At 39.3% G+C, this 23,608-nt stretch overlaps 5 protein-coding genes and 1 pseudogene across 6 annotated transcripts in view; 2 read left to right on the top strand and 4 right to left on the bottom strand.

Moving 5' to 3' along the window:
* LOC104756909 overlaps positions 1-1,215 on the bottom strand; it is an 8,074-nt gene extending 6,859 nt beyond the window's left edge. The window contains exon 1 of the mRNA XM_019237905.1: positions 178-1,215. Coding sequence (XP_019093450.1) covers positions 178-618 — 441 coding nt within the window. The 5' untranslated portion in view covers positions 619-1,215. The remainder of the gene's footprint in view (positions 1-177) is intronic.
* On the bottom strand, positions 1,227-6,154 carry LOC104739326. The gene is made up of 12 exons (XM_010459638.2): positions 3,780-6,154; positions 3,572-3,700; positions 3,361-3,471; positions 3,225-3,271; positions 2,981-3,141; positions 2,791-2,870; positions 2,462-2,662; positions 2,154-2,360; positions 1,914-2,061; positions 1,682-1,812; positions 1,506-1,598; positions 1,227-1,408 (listed from the first exon to the last, which is right to left on the bottom strand). Exons 1-12 carry the CDS (start codon positions 5,724-5,726, stop codon positions 1,313-1,315), a joined length of 3,351 nt encoding a protein of 1,116 aa, XP_010457940.1. The 5' UTR covers positions 5,727-6,154; the 3' UTR covers positions 1,227-1,312.
* LOC104739333 lies at positions 6,551-11,100 on the bottom strand. 2 transcript variants are annotated; one of them, XM_019237902.1, is made up of 13 exons: positions 9,102-11,100; positions 8,897-9,025; positions 8,686-8,796; positions 8,550-8,596; positions 8,314-8,474; positions 8,129-8,229; positions 7,795-7,995; positions 7,616-7,693; positions 7,487-7,559; positions 7,247-7,312; positions 7,019-7,149; positions 6,843-6,935; positions 6,551-6,743 (listed from the first exon to the last, which is right to left on the bottom strand). In XM_019237902.1, the coding sequence occupies exons 1-13, from the start codon at positions 11,067-11,069 to the stop codon at positions 6,660-6,662; spliced, it is 3,243 nt and encodes a 1,080-aa protein (XP_019093447.1). In that variant the 5' UTR covers positions 11,070-11,100; the 3' UTR covers positions 6,551-6,659. The 2 variants fall into 2 exon arrangements, with proteins under 2 accessions (XP_019093447.1, XP_010457951.1); XM_010459649.2 differs by having other exon boundaries at positions 7,247-7,394; positions 7,487-7,693.
* On the top strand, positions 11,253-12,653 carry LOC104739342 (APO protein 3, mitochondrial-like). The gene is made up of 2 exons (XM_010459662.2): positions 11,253-11,662; positions 11,741-12,653. Exons 1-2 carry the CDS (start codon positions 11,274-11,276, stop codon positions 12,555-12,557), a joined length of 1,206 nt encoding a protein of 401 aa, XP_010457964.1. The 5' UTR covers positions 11,253-11,273; the 3' UTR covers positions 12,558-12,653.
* Positions 12,936-14,174, bottom strand: LOC104739316 (protein FLX-like 4). The gene is made up of 3 exons (XM_010459628.2): positions 14,008-14,174; positions 13,190-13,759; positions 12,936-13,098 (listed from the first exon to the last, which is right to left on the bottom strand). The coding sequence occupies exons 2-3, from the start codon at positions 13,756-13,758 to the stop codon at positions 12,957-12,959; spliced, it is 711 nt and encodes a 236-aa protein (XP_010457930.1). The 5' UTR covers position 13,759; positions 14,008-14,174; the 3' UTR covers positions 12,936-12,956.
* On the top strand, positions 14,343-22,868 carry LOC104756899 (annotated as a pseudogene).

Raw genomic sequence — 23,608 nt, 5'->3', positions numbered from 1 at the left:
TCCCTCGACAAAACGTAAAAGATTTGCTACGCTTACTTTCATAAAGTCCCTTTTGATCTTAACATCCAAACCTAACCAATACGACCTCAGTCCTTTATACTCATGCTTAAGCGGCGGCTCTGGACTCTTCTTTGACTCCAAATCAGTTATTAGCTCGCACTTCTTTGTAGAAGAAGCCTTGGACTCAGCGATGATGAACTCTGCTTTACCTATTAAAGTCATCATTCCTTTATCCTTTTCCTCCATTTCTTTCAAGTCCTCATTGCTACAAAATTTTATACCTTCTCTCGCTTTGCTCAGGCATTTCTTGGCATACATCACTGACTCAAGTTGTTGGGCTAAAAGGCAGAGAGAAGATGCAGAGAGTGATGATATCTCAGCGTTTTCAAAGCATTCCACGGAACCCAACCTATATGCGAACTTCAAGTCAGGGTTCTCTTCTGTTTTCGCTAGTTCTAAGAGTATATAACCTAAATCGCGATGAACAGTACTTAAGTCCTCGGGTTGCTTATGGACAAAAATCAAATCTTCAAGTATCTCCAAGGCCTTGACGTCGTTTCCATCAGCGACGTGATTTGTAGCATCGTCGTAGAGCTCATCAAAATCCTTGAACTCCATAGTAACGATTTCTCAAGATTCTTGTGTGTTTCTTGGTCTCTACTCCAACGTGATTATATGATTCAGGGAGATTTGTGAGAGGCGGGAACTATAATAACCGCTTATAAACCGCAAGGTCTCGAAGACGCTGGCTCGTGAGAGCCACGTGACGCCACGATACTTCATAAAAAAACAAACAAAGAAACCCAATTGGCCATTGAGGATTTCTGTCGAACAGCTTGTGTGCATTATTTCGTTCGCGATTTTTTCCGCAAAAGTAAGCCAAAAAAATAAACCCAAAACCTGTGTAGATGGTCTTCATGTTGATGATCTTTGAATTTGCGTTAATGCCTATATGGTGAATGGTCTTCATGTTGATGATAACCAATTCGTAGAGGACGACGACGACGACGACGACACAAGAGCTTCTTCTATATTTTGTAAGCAAAAAAAAAAAAATATGACAAGTCAAGAAGAACGAGAGAGTGACACGTGTCTATATACAAAGACTCTGTTTGGATGATGCGTCATTTGGTTTGTTTGGTTGCTGAACCATTTTTGTGCGGAAGGCTCTCTCGTGTCGTGTTGCTTGTTGGGAAAGATCATCAGAATAAAAAAAAAATGATCGTAACCTCAAGTAAAAGAGAGTACTATACAACTTCTGATGATTTTGGGATACATCAATGTTTGGTTTTCTAAATTTGATACAAACTTGTTAGACCATTGATGGGACAGCTTCATAAAATAGAATCTCTGGCCGGACCCTCCTTTCTCCACAGTATTTAGCCACACTCTTCCAGTTACCAACAACCTAATAAGTCATTTTCACCACACATATCTCCATCACGTCTCTCGCCTATCTGAATTCATTATTCAACTCAAGCAAGACTAGCAGTTTCGTCTTTTACCTCTCCTTCGAAAGCAGCGTGTCTGAGATTGACCCACCGGTTCTTTTCATATACTATGCAAATGTGCTCTTCTTCTTCTTCACCATTACCAACCTGTATCACGTATGTTGAGACTGTAACAGAGACATAATGAAGAACAATAGGACAAACATTTGTGACCTTGTTTCAGATTTTACCATTGACACAAGCCGGTACTTAGTGCTTGGTTCTAAGCCTTCGTATAGCCTGCTGATGTTTATCTCCCACTCCAAAGCCTTTGTTGTTTCAAATATGTCTTTCTCTGTTTCACTTTTCTCCCATTCTAACACTAATGTTGCAAACCCACAAAACACAAACTTTGCATTTATCATAAGCATAATAAAAAATGATATGAGTAAATAAGATCGAAATCATGGTGGTCCCACTTACCGATTATGAAGATAGGTGGGCATCTACTTATAATGTGATGAACAAAGTTTGTCTTTCCACATCCTCCTGTTTTAATGTCACAGAACATTTTAAATTCCATGCGGATCACCTTAATGATATCCACAAACTCCATATTCCCAAGAGAACACTGCATATTTATAAGCAAAGAACGACGTTATAGATGCTATTAAGGGGAAGTACCACTTCTGTAGGACAAAGAGGAAAACAAATGAAACATACCTTCAGGTCTCTGACTGAATCTGCAGCCATAACAATGCCATAAGAACGTTGCTGTGGATAATTTGACTTCCTTCTGCATCTGGTACAACTCATTTTTTCATTTTCCTCCAACGTGAAAAGGCGAGTTACCAAGCTTTCTCTGTCTGGATTTTTCCAGCAATGCCAAAACTCAAGGATGGCTACAAGTACCTCAGCAGCTTTACTTGACTGATAAGATAGAACATAAGATGACTTTAAAATAACAGTTAAGCTTATTGAAACAAATAATAACAATACCATGCTAAGAAGCTTATCTTCTCCGCACGTACCATGTAATGAACCTCTTCTAGGTAAGCAAGTAAGTCGCTCAACAGGCCACTGTAGATTCCCTCATCATTTTTTATCACCTCTGACACAAAAGCGTCAAAGAATTTTTGTAGCGCAGGAGGAACTTGTTCTTCCAGGTGGTCATGAAATGGTTGCCTATTGCGCATCAAATCTTCTTTGAAAATCTTAATGTTCAAGATGGCCTGCGATACAGTATGTTTTTGTGTATCAAAGAAAATAAGGAAGTAAAGAGGTATGGAACGAGCTGAATCAGAAATGGGAGTTTAGGTATTGAATCTTTTGTTGGTTGCCTGGTTGGTAATTGCTTTACCTTTAGCGTCACGTCAAAAGCTGAATTGTATCTGGTTGTAGCTTCTGCAGTTGCTGGCTCTAAATGTTCCAACAGTGAATCTTCTCCAAGGTTTTGCAAATTTTGAAGATGGCGAACAAAAGAAATAAGAATTATGAATCCCAAACTAAATTATTTAAATTATTGGTCAATTGAGAAGCTTTTTACTAACCAGGGTCATCATTATTTTGCACAGAATAATTCTCTTCTAGCTGGTGATGCTCTTCCTCTTGAATTTCATTTGCTAGAGCATCTTCTGGTTCCATAGAATCTTCTTCCACCGTTTTTAGTGGTGAAGATGTACTCTCATGTTCAAGGTTGACAGAAGGTTTACTATTACATGTAAGAAGACGCTTTGCTCAGAAAAAATTCAAAAACAGTGTATAGCATGCGAAAATGAGTCCTAAGGTACGTACTGCTCAACGGTCTTATCACGTGGTCTAGACTTGCTCGTTGATGTTTTCTGTTGCACCATGAAGACCACTCACCCTTACAACCAGTTAATAGAAAAGTCAGAAAAGCAAAAGAGATCGAGTTTAGAACTTTAAAGACCTTATTGCTTCTATTCTTCTTCATTGATTGTGGCTTCTTCTCCTCCTCGAGTAAAAGTTCTGCCTCTGCTGCATCTGATTTCGCTTTGGATTCCATAGTTACAATTTCACTCTAGTTGAGAAGAGACATAATAATATATGAACAACAATTTAAAGGCCAAATCAGACAGAAAAACAAAGCTCTCTGTATATATCAAAAGTTTCAAACCAACCAGCAAGAAAGGTTTCAGGAGTTGAAGGATATAAGTGCGGTTGTCAAAAGCAGAAAGCCTTGTGAGGCTGTTTAGCAAACTAATCCTTGCATTATCAATCAGCAGAATTTTTGATTCACTTAGAAGAATCTGCAAGTCATGAAGATACTTTTAGATGGACAATTTTATGTTATTATGTTGTTAATGAATATTAAAACCATGGATGAACCTTTTGGGTGACCACTGATTTGAGAAGGCCTGTGGACTCCAACACTTTATTGTCACTGAGAGTTTTACGCTCACGTATAAGATTCAAGCAATCTTCTATATCAGGGGAATCAAACGTCGGATGCAATGCTCCTTCCAGGACATCTCGTATTGCACACAAGAACAACAATTTTGTAGGGAGGGAATCTTCAGGAAATCTCCCGTCACAACAATCACATACAAGAGATGAATATAAGCTCCACTGGTCTTCCGGCAGATTCCTTCTCCTTTCATCTTCAATCGTACAAAATTTCTCAACAACATTAAGAGCTGTATCAAAAATCAAGAACTGCACTTTCTTTGCATATTTGGCCCCCAGAGTCCTACATGTGAACTGAACAGCTTTCAAAACAACCAGCCAGATACTAAAATTGTGTTCCTTGATAGGTTTGGGAAAGGTCTTATCCACTGAATTGTAGTCAGTTAACCAGGATATGATATCATCTCCATGAGCATGTGCCTTGGCGTAGTAAACACTTGGATTATAAACGTTGATTGTTCCTTCATCATCAAATGGAGCATCGTTCTTTTTTAGCAGCCTTCTATCCAGAAGAAGATACGAAAACTCAGAGTTAAAGTCGATCTTTTCTTTGACTCGACTACGACTTAAGACACTGTCGACTGCTCTGCAAACCACATCTGTACCATCATTCCTTTTACGCTTGATGGTTTTTAGAAAGTCTAGGATTGTATTGAGTTCATGACATTCCAGAAAACAGATACTCTGAGGTGTTTCAGCTAGGTGAGAATCGGCAATATCCGGTCCTGAAACTTCAAGTTTTCTAAGATATGTAGCTGGAAAAAGCATCAACCAGTCTCGAATGCTACATGAGAGAACTTTCTGTTCACAAAGCGACACAAGGAGCAATTTGATTTCCTTGAGTAACTTACCGCGCTCTTCATCCGCAGCTAAAGGCCATTCTTCAGACCATCCACTCTTCGATTTAGATGCAAACGCTTTCACATCTTCGAGCTGATTCTTGATCATTTCAACTGCAGCTAGTGCATCCACTGGTTTCCAACTTCCAACTGATATCTTACGAGTCCACTCCTTTCCTATCCTCTTGACCATATCGTTTTCTGAAGACAGTTTAAAATCAGCAGCATGTTCTTGTTCAAAATGATTCTTACAGTCTTCAGCACTAGAGAACTTCTCGGAACATAAAGCTCTACACATCCAGAAAGTCCATTTACAGTCTTTCCTGGAAGAAGCGATAATTTGATTAAGAGCAACTAGTCCCTTTTTTTTATGTACTCCCTCGACAAAACTTGTAAGCTTTGCAACGTTTACTTTCAGAAAGTCCCTTTTGATCTTAACATCCAATCCCAGCCAATACGACCTCAACCCCTTAAACTTATCCTCAGACGGCTCTGTACTTATCTTTGATTCCCGAACTTTTGTCACAGGAGTTAAAGGAGAAGTCTTGGAAGCAGCAATCTTTAACTCAACATCAGAGATTAAACACTCCAGTTCTTTCCGGTTTACGATTACTAAATTTTGGAATCCCACAGAAGCAACTGAACTCAGGTTGTCTGGGATACGTTGAGATAAAGCCTCTCTTGCTTTGACAACGCATTTCTTGTAATACATCACTGACCCAAGATCTTGGGCCAAGAAGTTGAGAAACTGTGCACACGATCCTGATGTCTCCACATGTTGCGAATAGCATGCTACACAACCCAACAAGTATGCGATTTCCGTGTCATTATCCTCTGCTTTCTCAGCTAGTTCTATGAATACCTTACCTTGGTCGATATGTAGAAGCCATGCGTCATTGGCTTGCCAATGGAGTGAAAGCACATCTTCAAGTATCTCCAAGGCCTTGATGTGGTTTCCTTCAGCTATGAGACCTTCAGCCTCTTTGTAGAGTCCTGCCGCCTTAGCATCCTTCATGAAAGACGACTCCATAGTAATAACGTTTTGCGTTTTCTTGGTCTCTAAAGTTTCGTTTTTTTCTCTTCTTTAACGTTTCAGAGAGATTTGTGTGAGAGAGTAGAGGCGGGAACAATAACAACCGTATATAAACCGCAAGGTTCACGAAGAGGCGGGCTCTTTATCACGTGGGAGCCACGTGAACACATAAGGCTTCATAAAAACAGACAGAGAGACCCAATTTTGGGCATTGGGGAATTGTGTCGAACACCTTCTGTGCATCATTCGTTTGGGATTTCCACGGAGTAAGAAATAAAAAAAACATGACCCAGAAGCTGAGTGAGTCTTTTAGAATTTGGGTTAAGAGCTAAATGTAGAACTGTCTTCATGTTGATGATGAACAAAATGTCGTGAAAATGTATGGATTTGAAAAATCAACAATTTGTAAAGACGACGATACAAGAAAAAAGTTCGATATTTTTTTAGAAGAGACGTTGATGTTGAAGTTAAATATAGTAAGTAACTCACAAATCAATTAGGACGAGATACTGACACGTGTCCAGTCACTATGACGGTCAAATTAATTAATTAGTTTAAGAAATAAAAAAAGACTATAGAGGGAGAGACTCTAATCGGTTCGGAGTGTTTTTGGGTTTTAGAGCAATTAAAAATGACCAGAAAGATAACCGAGCCGGTTAAGTGGTTATTTCGATTGATGTTAACCGGTGTCGTTTCGTTACTCGTTTTAAGATGTTGAGCTCAGCCTCTTCCTTAGTGGTAGATGCGAAATGCTCTTGTCGTCCTTGTTGTGTAGATGATAAGGACTCTATGTAGATAAAGAAATGTAGTTTCCAAAACAATAGAACACAGAACACAACTTTTTTTTTGACTTGGAACATGTCATTGTTTTATACATCAATGCTGGACCTCTCCACATTGATACAATACTGTCACTTGTTAGGCAATCGATCATACAGCTTCATAAAACAGAATCTCTGGCCGGACCTTCCTTCCTCCACAGTATCTGACCACATTCTTCCAGTTACCAACAACCTATTTATGTCATTTCACCGCAAATATTTCCATCACCTCTCTCTCGCCTATCTAATTTCATCATTCAACTCAAGCAAGACAAGCAGTTTCGTCTTTTACCTCTCCTTCAAAAGCAGTGCGTCTGAGTTTGACCCACCGGTTCTTTTCATAAACTATGCAAATGTGATCTTCTTCTTCTTCACCACAACCAACCTGCGTCACATACGTTGAGACTGTAACAGAGACATAATGAAGAACAATAGGACAAATCTTTGTAAACTTGTTTCAGATTTTACCATAGACACAAGCCGGTACTTAGTGTTTGGTTCTACGCCTTCATATAGCCTGCTGATGTCTATTTCCCACTCCAAAGCCTTTGTTGTTTCAAATACTTCTTTCTCAGTTTCGCTCTTCTCCCATTCCAAAACTAGTGTTGCAAATCCACAGAACACCAATATTGCTATATAAAAAGCGTAATCAATGAAATGAGTAAATAAGATAGAAATCATGGTGGTCCAACTTACCGATTATGAAGATAGGTGGGCGTTTACTTAAAATGTGATGAACAATGTTTGTCTTTCCACATCCTCCTGTTTTAAGGTCACAGAACATTTTAAATTCCATGCGGATCACCTTAATGATATCCACAAACTCCATATTCCCAAGAGAACACTGCATATTTATAAGCAAAGAAAGACGTTATAGAAGCTATTAAGGGGAAGTGCCACTTCTGTAGGACAAAGAGGAAAACAAATGAAACATACCTTCAGGTCTCTGACTGAATCTGCTGCCATAACAATGCCATAAGAACGTTGCTGTGGATAATTTGACTTCCTTCTGCATCTGGTACAACTCATTTTTTCATTTTCCTCCAACGTGAAAAGGCGAGTTACCAAGCTTTCTCTGTCTAGATTTTTCCAGCAATGCCAAAACTCAAGGATGGCTACAAGTACCTCAGCAGCTTTACTTGACTGATAAGATAGAACATAAGATGACTTTAAAATAACAGTTAAGCTTATTGAAACAAATAATAACAATACCATGCTAAGAAGCTTCTCTTCTCCGCACGTACCATGTAATGAACCTCTTCTAGGTAAGCAAGTAAGTCGCTCAACAGGCCACTGTAGATTCCCTCATCATTTTTTATCACCTCTGACACAAAAGCGTCAAAGAATTTTTGTAGCGCAGGAAGAACTTGTTCTTCCAGGTGGTCATAAAATGGTTGCCTATTGCGCATCAAATCTTCTTTGAAAATCTTAATGTTCAAGATGGCCTGCGATACAGTATGTTTTTGTGTACTTATCAAAGAAAATAAGGAAGCAAAGAGATATGGAACGTGCTGAACCAGAAGATGAGAGTTTAGGTATTCGATCTTGTGTTGGTTGCCTGGTTGGTAATTGCTTTACCTTCAGCGTCACGTCAAAAGCTGAATTGTATCTGGTTGTAGCTTCTGCAGCTGCTGGCTCAAAATGTTCCAACAGTGTATCTTCTCCAAGGTTTCGCAAATCTTGAAGATGGCGAACAAAAGAAAATTATGAATCCCAAACAAAATTATTTAAATTATTGGTCAATTGAGAAGCTTTTTACTAACCAGGGTCATCATTATTTTGCACAGAATAATTCTCTTCTAGCTGGTGATGCTCTTCCTCTTGAATTTCATTTGCTAGAGCATCTTCTGGTTCCATAGAATCTTCTGCCACCATTTTTAGTGGTGAAGATGTACTCTCATGTTCAAGGTTGACAGAAGGTTTACTACATGTAGGAAGACGCTTTGCTCAGAAAAAAAATTCAAAATAGCATGCCAAAAATGACTCCTAAGGTACTTACTGTTCAACGGTCTTATCACGTGGTCTAGACTTGCTCGTTGATGTTTTCTGTTGCACCATGAAGACCACTCACCCTTACAACCAATTAACAGAAAAATCAGAAAAGCAAAAGAGATCGAGTTTAGAACTTTAAAGACCTTATTGCTTCTATTCTTCTTCACTGATTGTGGCTTCTTCTCCTCCTCGAGTAAAAGTTCTGCTTCTGCTGCATCTGACTTCGCTTTGGATTCCATAGTTACAATTTCACTCTAGTTGAGAAGAGACATAATAAGATATGAACAACAATTTGAAGGCCAAATCAGACAGAAAATGAAATCTCTCTGTATATATCAAAAGTTTCAAACCAACCAGCAAGAAAGGTTTCAGCAGTTGAAGCATATAAATGCGGTTGTCAAAAATAGAAAGCCTGGTGAGGTTATTCAGCAAACTAATCCTTGAATTATCAATCACTAAAATCTTCGAATCGATTAGTACAACCTGCAAGTCATGTACAAGCTATTAGATGGGCAATTTCAAGTTCTAACGTTGATGAATATTAAAATCAAGAATGAACCTTTTGGGTGACCACTGATTTCAGAAGGTCTATTGATTTCAACACTCTATCATCGCTGAGACTTTTACGATCACGTATAAGATTCATGCCATCTTCTAAATCGGGAAAATCAAATTTTGGATGCAGTGCTCCTTCGAGAACGTCTCGTACTGCACACAAGAACAATTTTGTAGAATTTCCGGGGACTTCCTCTTCACACCTATCGCATAGAAGCGATGCATATCTGTTCCATTGATCTTCCTGAAGATTCCTTCTCCTTTTATCTTCACTTATACACATGTTCTGGATGATAGTAAGAGCTGCATCATAATCTAAGACGTGCACTTTCTTTGCATATTTGGTTCGCAAAGTCCTACATGTGAACTGAACAGCTTTCAGAACAGCCAACCAGATATCAAGATTGTGTTCTCTGATAGGTCTGGGAAAGGTCTTGTCTACTGAGTTGTAGTCAGTTAACCAGGATATGATATCATCTCCATGAGCTGGTGCCTTGGCGTAGTGAGCATTGGGATAAAAAACACTGATAGTCCCTTCATCATCGAATGGAGCAGGAGCAGTATTACTTTTCAGTAGTGTTTTATCCAGTAGCAGATATGAAAACTGAGGGTCAAAATCGATCTTTTCTTTAACTAGAGTACGACCCAGGAAACTGTCCACTGCTCTGCAAACTGCATCTGTACCATCATTCCTTTCACACTTGATGTTGTTTAGGAAGTCTAGGATTTGACTGAGTTCATGACTTTCTAGAAAACAGATACTCTGAGGTGTTTCTACTAAGCGCAAATCAACAATACTCTGTTCGGAAACTTCAAGTTTCACTAGATGCTTAACCGGAAAACGCATCATCCAGTCACGAAGGCTACCGGAGAGAATTTTCTTGTCGCAAAACGAGACAAGGAGCAATTTGATTTCCTTGAGTAACTTACTCCGCTCTTCATCCACAGCTATAGGCCATTCTTTGGACCATCCACTCTTAGATTTAGATGCAAAAGCTTTCACATCTGCGAGCCGGTTATTGATCATTTCAACGGCAGCTACTGCGTCTACTGGTTCCCAACTTCCAACAGATATCTTACGAGCCCAGTCTTTTCCAATCCTCTTGACCATATCCTTTTCTGAAGAAAGTTTAAAATCTGCACCGTGTTGTTGTTCAAGATGTTTCTTACATTCTTCAGCACTGGAGAACTTCTTGGAACACAAAGTGCGGCATATCCAGAATGTCCATTTTCTGTCTTTCTTTGCAGAAGCGAGAACTTGCTCCAAAGCATCTCGTCCCTTCGCTTTGTAACGTTCTATTCCCTCTACAGAACTTGAAAGCTTTGCAATGCTTACTTTCAAAAACTCCCTTTTGATCTTAACATCCAATCCCACCCAGAATGACCTCAATCTTTTAACTGAACCCTCACGCGGGTCTGGACTCTTCTTTGACTCCGAAACTCTTTGTTCAGAGTTTTCTATAGTAGAACCAACAAGAGTCTTGGAAGAAGCGATACGAGACTCTGCATCTTTGATTACTTCCAACAATCCATTATTCTTTTCGTCGAGTACTTTTTGATCTTCCAAAGTCAGTGGACCAACAGAATCTGGGTCCCCTGCCCAAGTAAGACTTAAACCATGTTTTGCTTTCTCCACAGACATCTTGAGATACAATACTGACCCAAGCTTTTTGCCCAACATGTGGAGTGAATTCGCACAAAGTGGTGATAACTCATCATCTTCCCAAAGACACTCTACAGAACTTAACAAGAATGCGACATCCACGTCAGGGCTCTCTGCTTTTTGCGCTAGTCCCAAGAATATGTGACCTTGTTTGAGACGAAAATGCCATCCGTCTTTGTCTTCCCCATGGACTAAGATCAAATCGTCAATAATCTCCAATGCCTTGATGTAGTTTCCTTCACGGACGTGACGTTTAAGATCTCTCAAGAGTTGTGCGCCTTCTTCATCATCCTTGAAAGAAGGCTCCATAGCAAACGATTCTTTTCGCTTTCTTGTTCTCTACGGTTTTTTTCAAAGCTTTGAAGAGAGCAGAGTAAAGAGAGGCAAGCGGGAATCTCAACCAAAAGTAATAGCAAGGTACACGTGAGAGCCACGTGACAAGGCTTGTGAAAACCCAATTATATCACCATTGGGGAATTCTATCGAACACTTCATGTGCATTTGAGAGCAAAAATGCAGAGACGAAAGCTTCTGCAAATCTCCGTCTTCGTAATCAGAAAATCTCATTATTCAACTCCCGTTAAATCTCTAACCACCAATCACGACGTTCCAGTTGTCGTTGTTGATGATGACGATCCTCTCTACGCCGACGTACCCAAGCCACGGAAGGATAAATCAGAGAGGAAGCCGTACCCGACTCCGATGAAAGAGTTGATTCGTCGCGCGAAAGAAGAGAAGCAACTGAGAAAACTACAACCATGTCGAGTTCTGGAAGATCCGCCGGATAATGGTTTACTTGTTCCGGAACTTGTCCACGTTGCTCACTCTGTTCACCGACGCCGCAACTCTTTGCTCTCTGGCCTCTCTAAAATCATTCCTCATGTTCCTGTTCATCGCTGCAGGTTACTTTTACTATTCGTCTCCCTTCTCTCTTTTGATTTGCTTTATATATTTGAGAACTTGTGTTTGTTTTGTTTCAGATGTTGCTCTGAGGTTCACATTGGCAAGGAAGGTCATGAGATCAGGACTTGTACAGGCCCAGGTAGTGGTTCAAGAAGTGCGACTCATGTCTGGAAAAGAGGAAGAGTGAGCGATGTTGTCTTGTTCCCTAAAAGTTTTCACCTTTATGACCGTGCTGTCAAACCGAGAGTTATACACGACGAGAGATTTACAGTTCCTAAGATCTCTGCGGTTCTCGAGCTATGTATACAGGCTGGTGTAGACCTTGAGAAGTTCCCATCAAAGCGAAGATCGAAACCTGTGTACAGCATTGAAGGACGGATTGTAGATTTTGAGGAAGTCAGTGATGGAAGTTCAGAGACTGCAGTTGCTGTAGTTTTACAAGAAGATGATCGTTGCAAGGTTGAGGAGAAGAAGAGTTTGAAGGAATTAAGCATTGAGACGATGGAGTCATGGTTTGAAATGGTTTTGGGGGTTAGGAAACTGATGGAGAGATACAAAGTGTGGACTTGTGGGTATTGTCCAGAGATTCAGGTTGGTCCAAAGGGACACAAAGTGAGGATGTGTAAAGCGACAAAGCATCAGATGAGAGACGGAATGCATGCGTGGCAAGAAGCTACTATTGATGATGTGGTTGGTCCTAACTATGTGTGGCATGTTAGGGATCCTACTGATGGTTCTGTTCTTGATAATAGCTTGACGAGGTTTTACGGAAAGGCTCCTGCGGTTGTGCAGATGTGTGTACAAGGTGGTGCACTGGTACCTGATCAGTATAAAAGTATGATGAGGCTTGATGTGGTTTACCCTCAACGCGATGAGGTTGATCTAGTCGCTTGACCTCTTCTTAAGGATTGGGATTTGTTTAATGACTTGAGACATTGGAACACTGTGTTGGAGTCAGAAGAAGGTTCAGGTTCATGTCAGTTCTCAAACCAAGTCACCCCGGTCAGTGAACCCAAACAATCACTTTGTAGGAAAACCCCAAGTCGTTTAGTGAGGCACTAAGATGAGTGGTTTATGAATGCTGAAGAGTACACTCTTTGTTTCTGTGGTAAAATATTCTCAGTAGATGTTGTGATCGACCATTTGAGCACTTTTCTAACTCATCTTTTTCAGAAGGAACAGGTTGATTTGAAAAAAGGAAACCTCATATATATATTAGGAAAAATGAGAACACAATTGTGGCTCTTGTAATCCTTCCTAAAATAGAGGAGCCCCAGCCTCAGCCTCTTGGTCTCAGACGGCTTTGCTCCTTGCGGTTGCGATTTCACTTCGCAGCTTCTCAATCGTTTTAACAGCTCCGATTATTTTCCTCTCCATCTCTTTCAATTGCTCAAGTTTCTCTACGTTCCCACTCTTCTCTTCCTCAAACTCTTTCCTGTTACATAAAAAAAACCAAATGGTTAAAACAACTGAACTGATGAATAGTTAACAGTTACTTGACATGTAAAAAGACTTTTTCTGTTTACCGTAATCTCTGGTGCTCCTCTTTCAACCGCTCAAGCTCTTGGCTCGACGCATCCAAACCCTCTGCCTCAAGACAAACCTTCTTCAACTCCTTTACCGCCAACTTCACCTGTGAAGCAAGCTCTTCCCGTTCTCTGGCCAACCGATGAGCCTCAATGTGAGCTAACTGAACCTCCCTCCTTATATTCTCTCTGTTCTTAATCATACCTTCCATTTTCGCTATTTTCTCAAGAGTCGCTCGGATCTGAATCTCGGTGTCTGTTTCCGTCTTTCTGATGTGAGCTCTTAGCCCCTGGACTTCACGGTCAGCCACGGTTAGGTCTTCCTTAAGAGCTACGTAGCTCGAAGCTAGTTTCCTGTTGTCACTAGAGAGCCGGTCTATCTCAGCAGCTTGAGCTGCAATCTTGTTTTCTAGAATATCGGGATGGGACATCCGTTGGTCTCGAAGATGACGCGGATCCGAAGCCAAAGAGATGGTCTCATGGTGCCTTGATAATGATGACCCACTAGTTGACATGCCTTGGCTAACTCTGCTATGATGTTTCGAACCTAGCCTCTCCCTTGAAGACATTCTACAGGAGAAAAAAAGATGACCTCCACTCAAAACATAGAACTCAAAAGATTAAAATCAAGAAGCAAAATTGGCAGCTAATGAGATTCAGTAATCGAAGATAGCACAGAACAATCCCTAGGTTCCTATCTTAACAGGAGCTAGAGGAAACCCAGGAATCACGAACTAAGCGCCGAACCTTAAACTAAGGAGACAAACCAATTTATCACCCCAGATTCTAAGAAACCCTATTATCACAATTGGACGAACCTGAAATTAACAAATAGAGATTTTGATCTTCGATACAAATCAGCTGATATCGAGCTCCGGAAGAGGCAACTACAGAGCTTTATGTTCTGAAAAGCTGATCTCTAATCAACTCAAAGATCGATTTCACAACTCTGGTCTGGTCTCGGCTTGTGTCAGAAAGTTCCAACTCTCTGTAATTGTTGTTATTTTTTTTTACGATGGGTAAATTAGTTTTGTTTATAGATTTGGGTCTTAATAAAGGCCCATTAGATAATTATTGGCCCATTTAAATAGTTAGCCTTACACGTCTGTCACGTGATTCTCTGTGAAAGTCATCTTCTCCGCGACCCCTTCATGAACCAAAAACATACTTATTATATAGAACAGAATCCAACTTCTTCTATCAATTCAGATTCGCACGTTGATCCTAATCTTAAATACAAATATCAACACCTAATTATGACCTGATTTGATCATTACTCTCTTATTCAATCTTCCTGAATTTTCAATTTCTCTCCTAGGGTTTCAAATTCCGGTAAGTCACTTTTTGCCTCTTGCCTCATTTTCATCTCTCTCTCTCTTTGATTTTTCCGTTTGATTCTCAAAACCCAAATCGTGTGACGTATCTATTACTATTTCTTCATCTCACATTTGTTTTTTTTGCAATTCGCGTACTTGTTATTAATACAGTTAAAGAGATGGCAGAAGCGATGGAGACAGAGATGGAGTTATCTGATGGTGAACAAACGAATGCTAATAATAATGCATATGTTGCTGCTTCCCAAAACTCTGCTTCTGCTGTGTATAACAGAAACCTTTTGGCTGCTTATGGAAACTCACCCACTGGATTAGAGAAAGTGATACAAAGGAGACCTCAGGTTCATCATCATGAGCAGCTCCTACCTGGTTATATCTTTATGTGTAATGCGAGGACCAAAAACGATTGCTACCGTTACCGTGTTTTCGGGGTTCCAAGAGGAAGAAGAGACGTTGTTGAGTGTATCAAACCAGGGATGAAGCTTTTCCTTTATGACTTTGAGAAGAGACTTTTGTATGGTGTCTATGAAGCTACTACTGCTGGCAGGTTGGATATTGAACCTGAAGCTTTTGACATGCAATATCCTGCTCAGGTTAGCCTCCTGTGAACACATACACATATGATCATCAACTGAATGTGTCTAAGATTGTTCCTTTTCTTACTTGATTTTGGCAGGTTGGATTTAGAATCCTTATGAACTGTTATCCCTTGTCAGAAAACACTTTCAAGTCTGCTATCTATGAAAATTACAATGGACCCAAATTTAAGCAAGAACTTGCTCCTCACCAAGTAATACACTTTTTCTTGCTTTTTTAAGTCCCATGCTTACATGCTTGGCTTTCAATAATGATAAATGTTCCATGGATTGCAGGTTATGTCTTTGTTATCATTGTTTCGTCCATTTAATGCTCCAGAACTCGATCTGTTACCTCATAGATTGGCTTCTAGAGCTCCAGCACCAAGGACTCTATCTTTTGAGGAAAGGTTCATAGCTGCTACACAACTTAGAAATGCTTCATCGGTTTTAGATCCTGTGTCTGCTCGTCATGGAGAACCACGACCTGGCTCTCTTATGGCCCATCAGTCTGCTCCCCGCACGTCTTTGCTCCAACATAGTTACTCCAGACAAGACGACTTCACAACCCCACCTAGAGATGGTCTGTCAAATTTGAATCAGCCTTATTATCCTACAGAAGCTCGGCAGCAACGGTTGCTCGGAGACCCTCCTCAGTCAGATCCTCCTCGGTCAGACCCTCCTCGGTCATCTATACAGGACCCTCAACTCAAATACCTTACCATTTTATCTAATATTCGGAGGTAACTATGGTTGTAGGGGGTTTTGGTATTCCTTTAGCCAATAACTTTATTGATTTATTATCCTATTTCAGTTCCAACTTGAACTTTTATCTTTTGCCAAATATGTCGATCATAGCTCACTAAAGAACTGATATTTGTAGCCATCAGACGTTTAAAAGCATAGCTAAATCTGAGAACTCTGCTAGACTCCAGGACCTCCACTTTGCAGATGTTTACTTTGTTCCTCTTTTCTGGCTTTGCAGTTACCTATATGTGAATGTGTAACCATAGGGCTTGGTTTTTTTTTGCAATGACAGATATGGAACTGCTTCAGATTGCTTGGCGTCAGAACATGAATATACTCCGGCAACACCATCAGAGAAGGACCAGTTTGCGTCACCTTATTCTGATAATAAATATCACCCGTCGACGTTATCTGGGAATGAGCATCCTTCTGCACCTACAGCTAATGGGAGTGTGTATAGAAGTGAGTTCTATACTTCAACATCACAAAAGGAAGGCGAAGCTAGTCAGCAGCATGAAATCCCGGCTAGGACTTACTATCACCCAGAAGCATCTACAGTTTCAAATACTCCAGTGTCCGTACAACCAGATATGCAGGCAGTTAGTACTTCTCAATCTCATACTGAGACAGCTGGCTATCCCACACCGGCACATGGTGAAGCTTCACAACCAGCTGCTGGAGCAATTGGTTACACACACCAACCTCAAAGTGTAGCGGGTAACTATACCAAGCATATACAGGCTGGGAATGTGGAAGAAAGTACACAATCGTATGCTGGAACAATGAGTTATCCGCAGCAGCAATATTATGCAGCTATGGGGCATACTACTCAACTCCATGCTGGTGGAACCGGATATGTTCAAAACCCCCATGAAATTGGGTACGCTCACCAAGCTCATGTTACGGTAAATGGGTACCCTCAGCAACCCCATGCTACAGGAACCGAGTACTCTCAGCAACCCCATGCTGCCACAGCCGGGTACACTCAGCAACCCCATGCGGGATCAACCGGGTATTCTCAGCAACCCTATGCTGCAGTATCCGGGTATGCTCAGCAACCCCAAGCTGCCGCAACTGGGTATGCTCTGCAACCACATGCTCAAGCTGCAGTATCCGGGTATGCTCAGCAACACCAAGCTGCCGCAACTGGGTATGCTCTGCAACCACATGCTCAAGCTGCTGAATACACAACGCAACCACATGCTCAAGCTGTTGGTTACATGCCGCAATACCATGCTCAAACTGTTGCATACAATCAACAAGGTTTGGTGCAAGGTTCTGTACCAGGGGCTCCCGGGACAGCTGATTGGAATGCTGCAAACCAGGCATATTCTGCAACAGCAGATTGGAATGCGGTGAATCAGTCTTATTACCCTCAAACAGCGGATGCAACCACAACCTATTATCAAACGTATTAAAAGTGTTGCGAATCTGGGATGCCAGAGGGAGGACTCTGTTAACTCTCGTGTACGTAAAGAATTTTCGAACTCAATTGAGGAGCATTGTTTCGATTCAGGTGAGAAACAGTTTGCTGAAAACACCTCTTTGCATTGGTATTTCAGGACGTGGGCAACTTGTGCGTGGTGGGGAGGCATGGAATCAAACTGGTGCTCTCAAAAGAAGGTCAAGGACATAATAGCTAGAGTCGCCAGCTCGTTTACTGTAAGTTTTTTTAAAAAGTTCTATATAATGGTTTGATCATATTCATATCTGAGCTGCACAAGAGGAAATGCCTCAAACCATCAAAACTTCTTGAAGTCCCATTTCAGGAGTGCAATCTGAAATGCAATTCTGATTGGGATGTAAAATTAATAATCTGTTATCAGTACTTATCCTAAAACATTTCTTTTAGTATGTTCTTGTTTAATACTTGGGATTTGCTATTAAGAATAATACCTTCAAAGTTGAAAAGTTGACCTTAAAACACACAAAATCGCTCTCTCAAACGCAAACTAGAGACCAAGAACATGCTTATTGGCTTTTAAGAATAATTTGCTCTAAACCCTAAGCCCTATCTATTGGTAGAAAAAGAAAGACTTTGCTTTGGTTTTGAGTTTTCTCTTGGGGTCCCAAGTCTCCCACTATGAATGTTTGAGCACTTGCACTGCAATTTCACATGTTGTTTGTTTTTCTCAAAAAGGATAAGCTTTTTCCATTTCTGATTTTCTGCAACTAAAAGATATTAAATCACACCTCTCTTTCCCTCTATTGTATATGTATAACATTTGTTAGCTACAGAAATTTACGTAGGGCTCTGGTCCTGCCCTCTTCTTCTTTCTTTTGTCAATGGTCCTGTCTGTTTACAGCTCTGTGGTTGTTGTAGATCACAGATCATCAAAATATGATTGACAAAGAAGAAAATAGCATGGGCTTATCACTCAATAATGTCTATATAATATGTTTGTGTGTATGTATATTAACTAGATACCTTATCCAATTTTGAAAGTCACATAAACATAGTCATTATAGGATTGTTTCCACAAAATTTCAGAGTTGTGTAAACCAAAACGACTTAAAGAGAGATTAGAAAGAAATAAGACGGTCTCCTCCTCCATGGTAAATAATTAAACCATGTAAAATGTGTGTAAATAATTCTCACCAGTAGTGGGTATTTTATTTTCCTAATACTCTCAATCTATGGGCAATTTTGTAACGTTTTTTCCAAATAGTTGTGCCAACTGCCAAATAGTGTAACAATTTGTACTAGTTTGAAAATTTCTCTCAACTTTACTGTGAATTAAAAAAAAAAAAAAAAAATTATTTAAAACCCAGAAAAGAATGACAGGTCTAGTTGGCTTAAAGAAAAAAGAAACACAAGTGTATTGCAAAATAACATGATTGATCCCAATTATTAAAAAAAAAAGGATGGTAAATTATCAAAATTAATTAACACTGATTCTATTAATTAACAACAATATGCTTTAAAAAAAAGAATGGTAAATTATCGATAATTTTTTGAATTTTGTACATAATTATATTTGTTTCAAATTGACTGACACGTTTACTAAAAAGAAGCTAATAAATACAAAAGTTAATTTCTCAGAAAATAGCTGAACGTTTCTGGGATACTTCGTGTTATAAAAAAATATATATATATATATACCAGTATTTCCTTTTGTAAAGTTAATATTAATTAAATAAATGATGACAGAAAAAAACAACTATAAAAAGGGTGTGTTGGAGGGAGTCAATTGAAAAAAAAAAAAAACAAGATTGACTTGGACAAGTTTTGTGTTGGGTCCCATTTACTCTCTGCTCTCCCAATTTCTTTTTTTTTTGCGTTTTCTCTCCGTTCTTCTTCTTCTTCTTCCGGGTGCCAAACACAAATTCTCAAAAACGGTTGTTGTTTCGATACAAAGTGCTTCTTCTGATTCCCGCAGTTTTTTTTTTTTTTTTTTAATCTGTGAAGTGAAATTGAGAGAGAGAGGATTTTATATCCAATGGGGAATTGCTGCTCCGATGTCTCTTCCGGTTCTGGTGCTATTGCCGGCGTTGGTGGAAGTTCTTCCTCCGCCGCTCTCGCCACTACTAACGACGCTCTTGATTACTTTCTTAAGTCTAAAGGCTTCAACGGTCTCTTCTCTCAGATCGAGGTTTTTATTCTTTAATCTCTCCCTCCGCCAAACACGTTTTTCACAATTTACGAGTCTCTTTGTATCTGACGATTTTTTGTTTTTTTTGTTTATTTATGCAGCTATCGTTTTCTGCTTCTAATTTGCGAGATCGAGACGTGCTCTCCAAGGTTAGTTTTAACTTTACTTTTGCTTTTCAAATTTTTGGCTGCTCCTATGTGTTTTTTTGATATCCTCTCTACTTAAATGAAATGTTTCTGCCAGAGTGATCCAATGGTGGTTGTTTATAAAAAAGAAAAGGATGCAACTCTTTCTGAAGTGTTTCGCAGTGAAGTTGTTTTGAACTCTTTAGCTCCCAAATGGATTAAGAAATTTACTCTCGCTTATCATTTTGAGACTGTCCAGATTTTGGTGTAAGCTTCTTTTTATCTCTCCTTTTTTGTTTTGTTTCAACCTTCTTGTTCTTCTTACCTACTGAAAGGTTTTATGTACCAGGTTTCGTGTGTTTGACGTTGACACCAAATTCCAAAATTCACGAGCAGAGGTACTTTTCCTATTTTGATGTCTCTTTATATGTCAATATGAGCATTGCATTGTTTCAATTTCAGTAGGGAAGAAAATGGTTGAATAGTTGTCATGCACAACCTAGTTTAGTAAAGCGTGTAATACATACACATAGTGTACTTACCACTGAAGATTTACTTTTCCAGATGCTTAAGCTTGACGATCAGCAGTTTCTTGGTGAGGCAACATGTGCATTGTCTGAGGTATCCACTGCTTAAATGCTTCCCTTGTTATTTTACTGACAGATATTAGCATTGCAATGTGTGTGCACTTGTTTCCTGGCTATGCACAGTGTAAATTCGTTTTGTCGCCCACCTTATGATTTATCTTTCAATCACGCAGATAATCACAAAATCAACTAGAACAAGCACGTTAGAACTCAAGCGTAAAGAAGGCGTTGCTCCACAGTCTCATCCTCACGACGGAAAGCTTATCATCCATGCTGAGGAGTCCCTTGCTTCTAAGATTACAACAGAGATTGTATTTAGATGTTCCAGTTTGGAATCTAAGGATCTTTTCTCAAAAAGTGTAAGTTTCTAGCTCATTCTCTTTACCATTTTTACTGAAAATATGGTTCTGACATATAAATATAGCTTAATTTTTTTTGTTGCCGCTTGATTTTAGGACCCCTTTTTGGTGGTATCAAAGATTGTAGAGCATGGTACTCCAATCCCCGTGTCTAAAACTGAAGTCCGGAAGAACGATCTTAATCCAATTTTTAAACCACTCTTTCTTAGTGTTCAACAAGTGGGAAGTAAGGTACGGGAGATCATTTTTATCTGAGCTTCCAATAACTTGTAATGAATGAATACAAGGTCTGTTTCTCTGTTCGAGATGCATGTTAATTCACAGAAAGATATCTCAAGTTTTTTCTATAATCCTGCAGGACAGCCCACTGATAATAGAATGCTCAGACTTTAATTCCAATGGCAAACATAGTCTTATCGGGTAACTAAATCTTAGAGCTCAGTCCATCTTATTTTTGGAGTGACTTAAGCTCCTAGCTGACTTAACTACTTGTTTATTTTGGGTGGCCAGAAAAGTTCAGAAATCACTTTCAGACTTGGAAAAACTTCATTTGGCTGGCCAAGGAATCAATTTATCTTTGTCTACTGGTGCTGGACAAAACAAGGTATAAACCAATACGAAAAGGTTTTCTAACATTTTCATGCCTTTTCATCTAAGCTATCTAATACCATTGATCGTTATTTTAGGTGTTAAAGAGCCAGCTTTTTGTGGACAAGTTTACCGAGACTGTCCAGCACACATTCCTAGAATACTTGGCATCTGGTTTTGAATTGAACTTCATGGTAGCAATTGATTTCACAGGTATGTATTGCACCACTGCGGAAAAGCCTATAAACTCTCCATAGAATGTGTGATGTTGTTATATTATCTATATATGCAAAAATAAATTATCAGCAATATATGTTATCTCCATCGCCTTCATGTACACTAATCCAAACTTTTCCACTGTCCTTCAGCTTCAAACGGAAATCCCCGCCTCCCTGATTCTTTGCACTACATTGATCCTTCAGGACGATTAAATGCCTACCAGAGAGTGAGGACTCAATGTTACTTCATTTTCTTATAATTAGCAGCGACTGTGACTGTTACTAAACAATCATGATCTCTTCTTTTATCTCAGGCAATAGTGGATGTTGGAGAAGTGTTGCAGTTTTATGACTCAGACAAACGTTTCCCTGCCTGGGGATTCGGAGCTCGTCCAATTGACAGTCCAGTTTCCCATTGCTTTAACCTCAACGGAAGCAGTTCATACTCTGAGGTACACAAACTCGACTTTAAAATTAAACTTGATATGTTCTCGATTCACACGCCAATTATGCTTTTTTTTCTCTCTCAGGTGGATGGGATTCAAGGTATCATGAATTCATACACCAGTGCCCTCTTCAATGTCTCTCTTGCAGGACCTACCCTTTTTGGTCCGGTGATCAACTCTGCTGCAATGATCGCCAGCACGTCTCTAGCTCAAGGTTCACGGAAGTATTACGTCTTATTGATCATCACAGTGAGTATATTATATATAAATAGAAACCTACATCACATAAAATAACAAATCAGAGATTGTTTACAAACCAAAAACTCTTGTTGCATGCAGGATGGTGTTATAACAGATCTTCAAGAAACAAAAGACGCATTAGTCAGTGCATCGGATCTGCCATTATCAATCCTCATTGTAGGAGTTGGAGGAGCTGATTTTAAAGAAATGGAGGTAAAACAGTGTTGCCTTTAGAGAAAAAACAGTTACATTTAAGATTGTTACAAGTATCTTGTATAAATTGTACTTTTGTTTATAGATACTAGACGCAGACAGAGGAGAAAGGTTGGAGAGCTCGAGCGGTCGACTGGCTTCACGAGATATTGTTCAGTTTGTAGCACTACGAGACGTCCAATGTAAGTGTAGTTTGATTATGGAGTTTATAACCGGATGAGACCCATGAGAACGCTAGTTTTCTGGTTTGGTGGGGTTTTTAATGTGTTAGTGTTTGTATTATTTTGCAGATGGAGAGATCTCAGTAGTACAAGCGCTTCTTGCAGAATTGCCTTCACAGTTTTTGACGTATATGAGAATCCGTAATATGAAACCTATTCCTCCATGAAACGACCTCGTGTGTAAATGAAGTGTGTACATATTATACAACCACTACGACGGGTAATCGTCGTCGTTTTACGCCATTACATTGGCTCTCTTTTTTTCTCTTTTCTTCTAAGAATTGTGTGAATCTGGTAGGATGTAGTATATGGTTTCAAATGAAGAGACTGATATACAACATTTTGTGTTTGATTTTCTTTCCTTCAAGATTTGGAATTTGAAGAGATCTGTTTTCTGCATCTTTCTTTTATTACAAAGAGAATTTTGAACAAATGGTAAACCAAATATCAGATAATGTAAAAAATTATGTTGGGTTGAAATTGAATAACGTTATGATCGTTTAGAAAAGTGAACAAATGTCAAACGGTATTATTATTCATCACAATAAAATTTTCCGTCAAATAAATAAATAGTTAGGCGTCACTGTCACACGGTGATCTAAAATGTAGAGGGAGTGAGACCAAATACATTTTTACGGTAATGCTGTAGTTTAAAGAAAATTTTGATCATAAACATAAATAAAACCGCCGGTTAGGGAAATGGTAGTTGAACCTAACAACTACGCATGCAGTACACACACATGATCTTTTGTTAGTCAAAGTGGGTGTGGATTACATTTACAAGTCTTACATTATATCCACTTGACACATTGTAGTTATAAGTTCTCTCTACCTGTCAACTTAGTTAGCTCTTGACTTTTTGGTTCAAGACTTATTCATATATCAAAACTTTTTTACATTCAAACCAATAAAATTTAGTTAGGCAAGTGCTCCTCCATGAAGTAAACAATTTATCTCCTTTCGAAAGTAGAAACGTGTACACAACTCAACCCTTACATTAGCAACTATATATCTATATACATTTAATCAAATTCATACGACACAATAATATAATGTGCTTACTAGCTAGATAACTTTTCATTGAGTGTCTACACCTTTACGATGCCTTGTCGCGATTCTCTGACTCTTCTAGAGTATGCAAAAAGGAGTCTTGGGAAACAATTCGAAAAGACT

Source organism: Camelina sativa, chromosome 2 (genome assembly GCF_000633955.1).
Source record: "Camelina sativa cultivar DH55 chromosome 2, Cs, whole genome shotgun sequence".
Taxonomy (NCBI): Eukaryota; Viridiplantae; Streptophyta; class Magnoliopsida; order Brassicales; family Brassicaceae; genus Camelina; species Camelina sativa.
Note: the sequence above shows the minus strand (reverse complement) of the source record. Positions and strands in the feature narration are given on the sequence as shown.

Coding starts and splice junctions, on each gene's coding strand:
- LOC104739326 (XM_010459638.2), bottom strand. CDS start 5,726: ATGGAGTCGTCTTTCATGAAGGATGCTAAGGCGGCAGGACTCTACAAA. Junction 3,142..3,224: donor CGTGATAAGACCGTTGAGCA/GTACGTACCTTA, acceptor TACATGTAATAG/TAAACCTTCTGTCAACCTTG. Junction 1,409..1,505: donor ACGCTGCTTTCGAAGGAGAG/GTAAAAGACGAA, acceptor ATGACTTATTAG/GTTGTTGGTAACTGGAAGAG.
- LOC104739333 (XM_010459649.2), bottom strand. CDS start 11,069: ATGGAGCCTTCTTTCAAGGATGATGAAGAAGGCGCACAACTCTTGAGA. Junction 8,797..8,896: donor TGCTGAAACCTTTCTTGCTG/GTTGGTTTGAAA, acceptor CTTCTCAACTAG/AGTGAAATTGTAACTATGGA. Junction 8,475..8,549: donor CGTGATAAGACCGTTGAACA/GTAAGTACCTTA, acceptor TCCTACATGTAG/TAAACCTTCTGTCAACCTTG.
- LOC104739342 (XM_010459662.2), top strand. CDS start 11,274: ATGCAGAGACGAAAGCTTCTGCAAATCTCCGTCTTCGTAATCAGAAAA. Junction 11,663..11,740: donor GTTCCTGTTCATCGCTGCAG/GTTACTTTTACT, acceptor GTTTTGTTTCAG/ATGTTGCTCTGAGGTTCACA.
- LOC104739316 (XM_010459628.2), bottom strand. CDS start 13,758: ATGTCTTCAAGGGAGAGGCTAGGTTCGAAACATCATAGCAGAGTTAGC. Junction 13,099..13,189: donor GAGGAGCACCAGAGATTACG/GTAAACAGAAAA, acceptor TTTATGTAACAG/GAAAGAGTTTGAGGAAGAGA.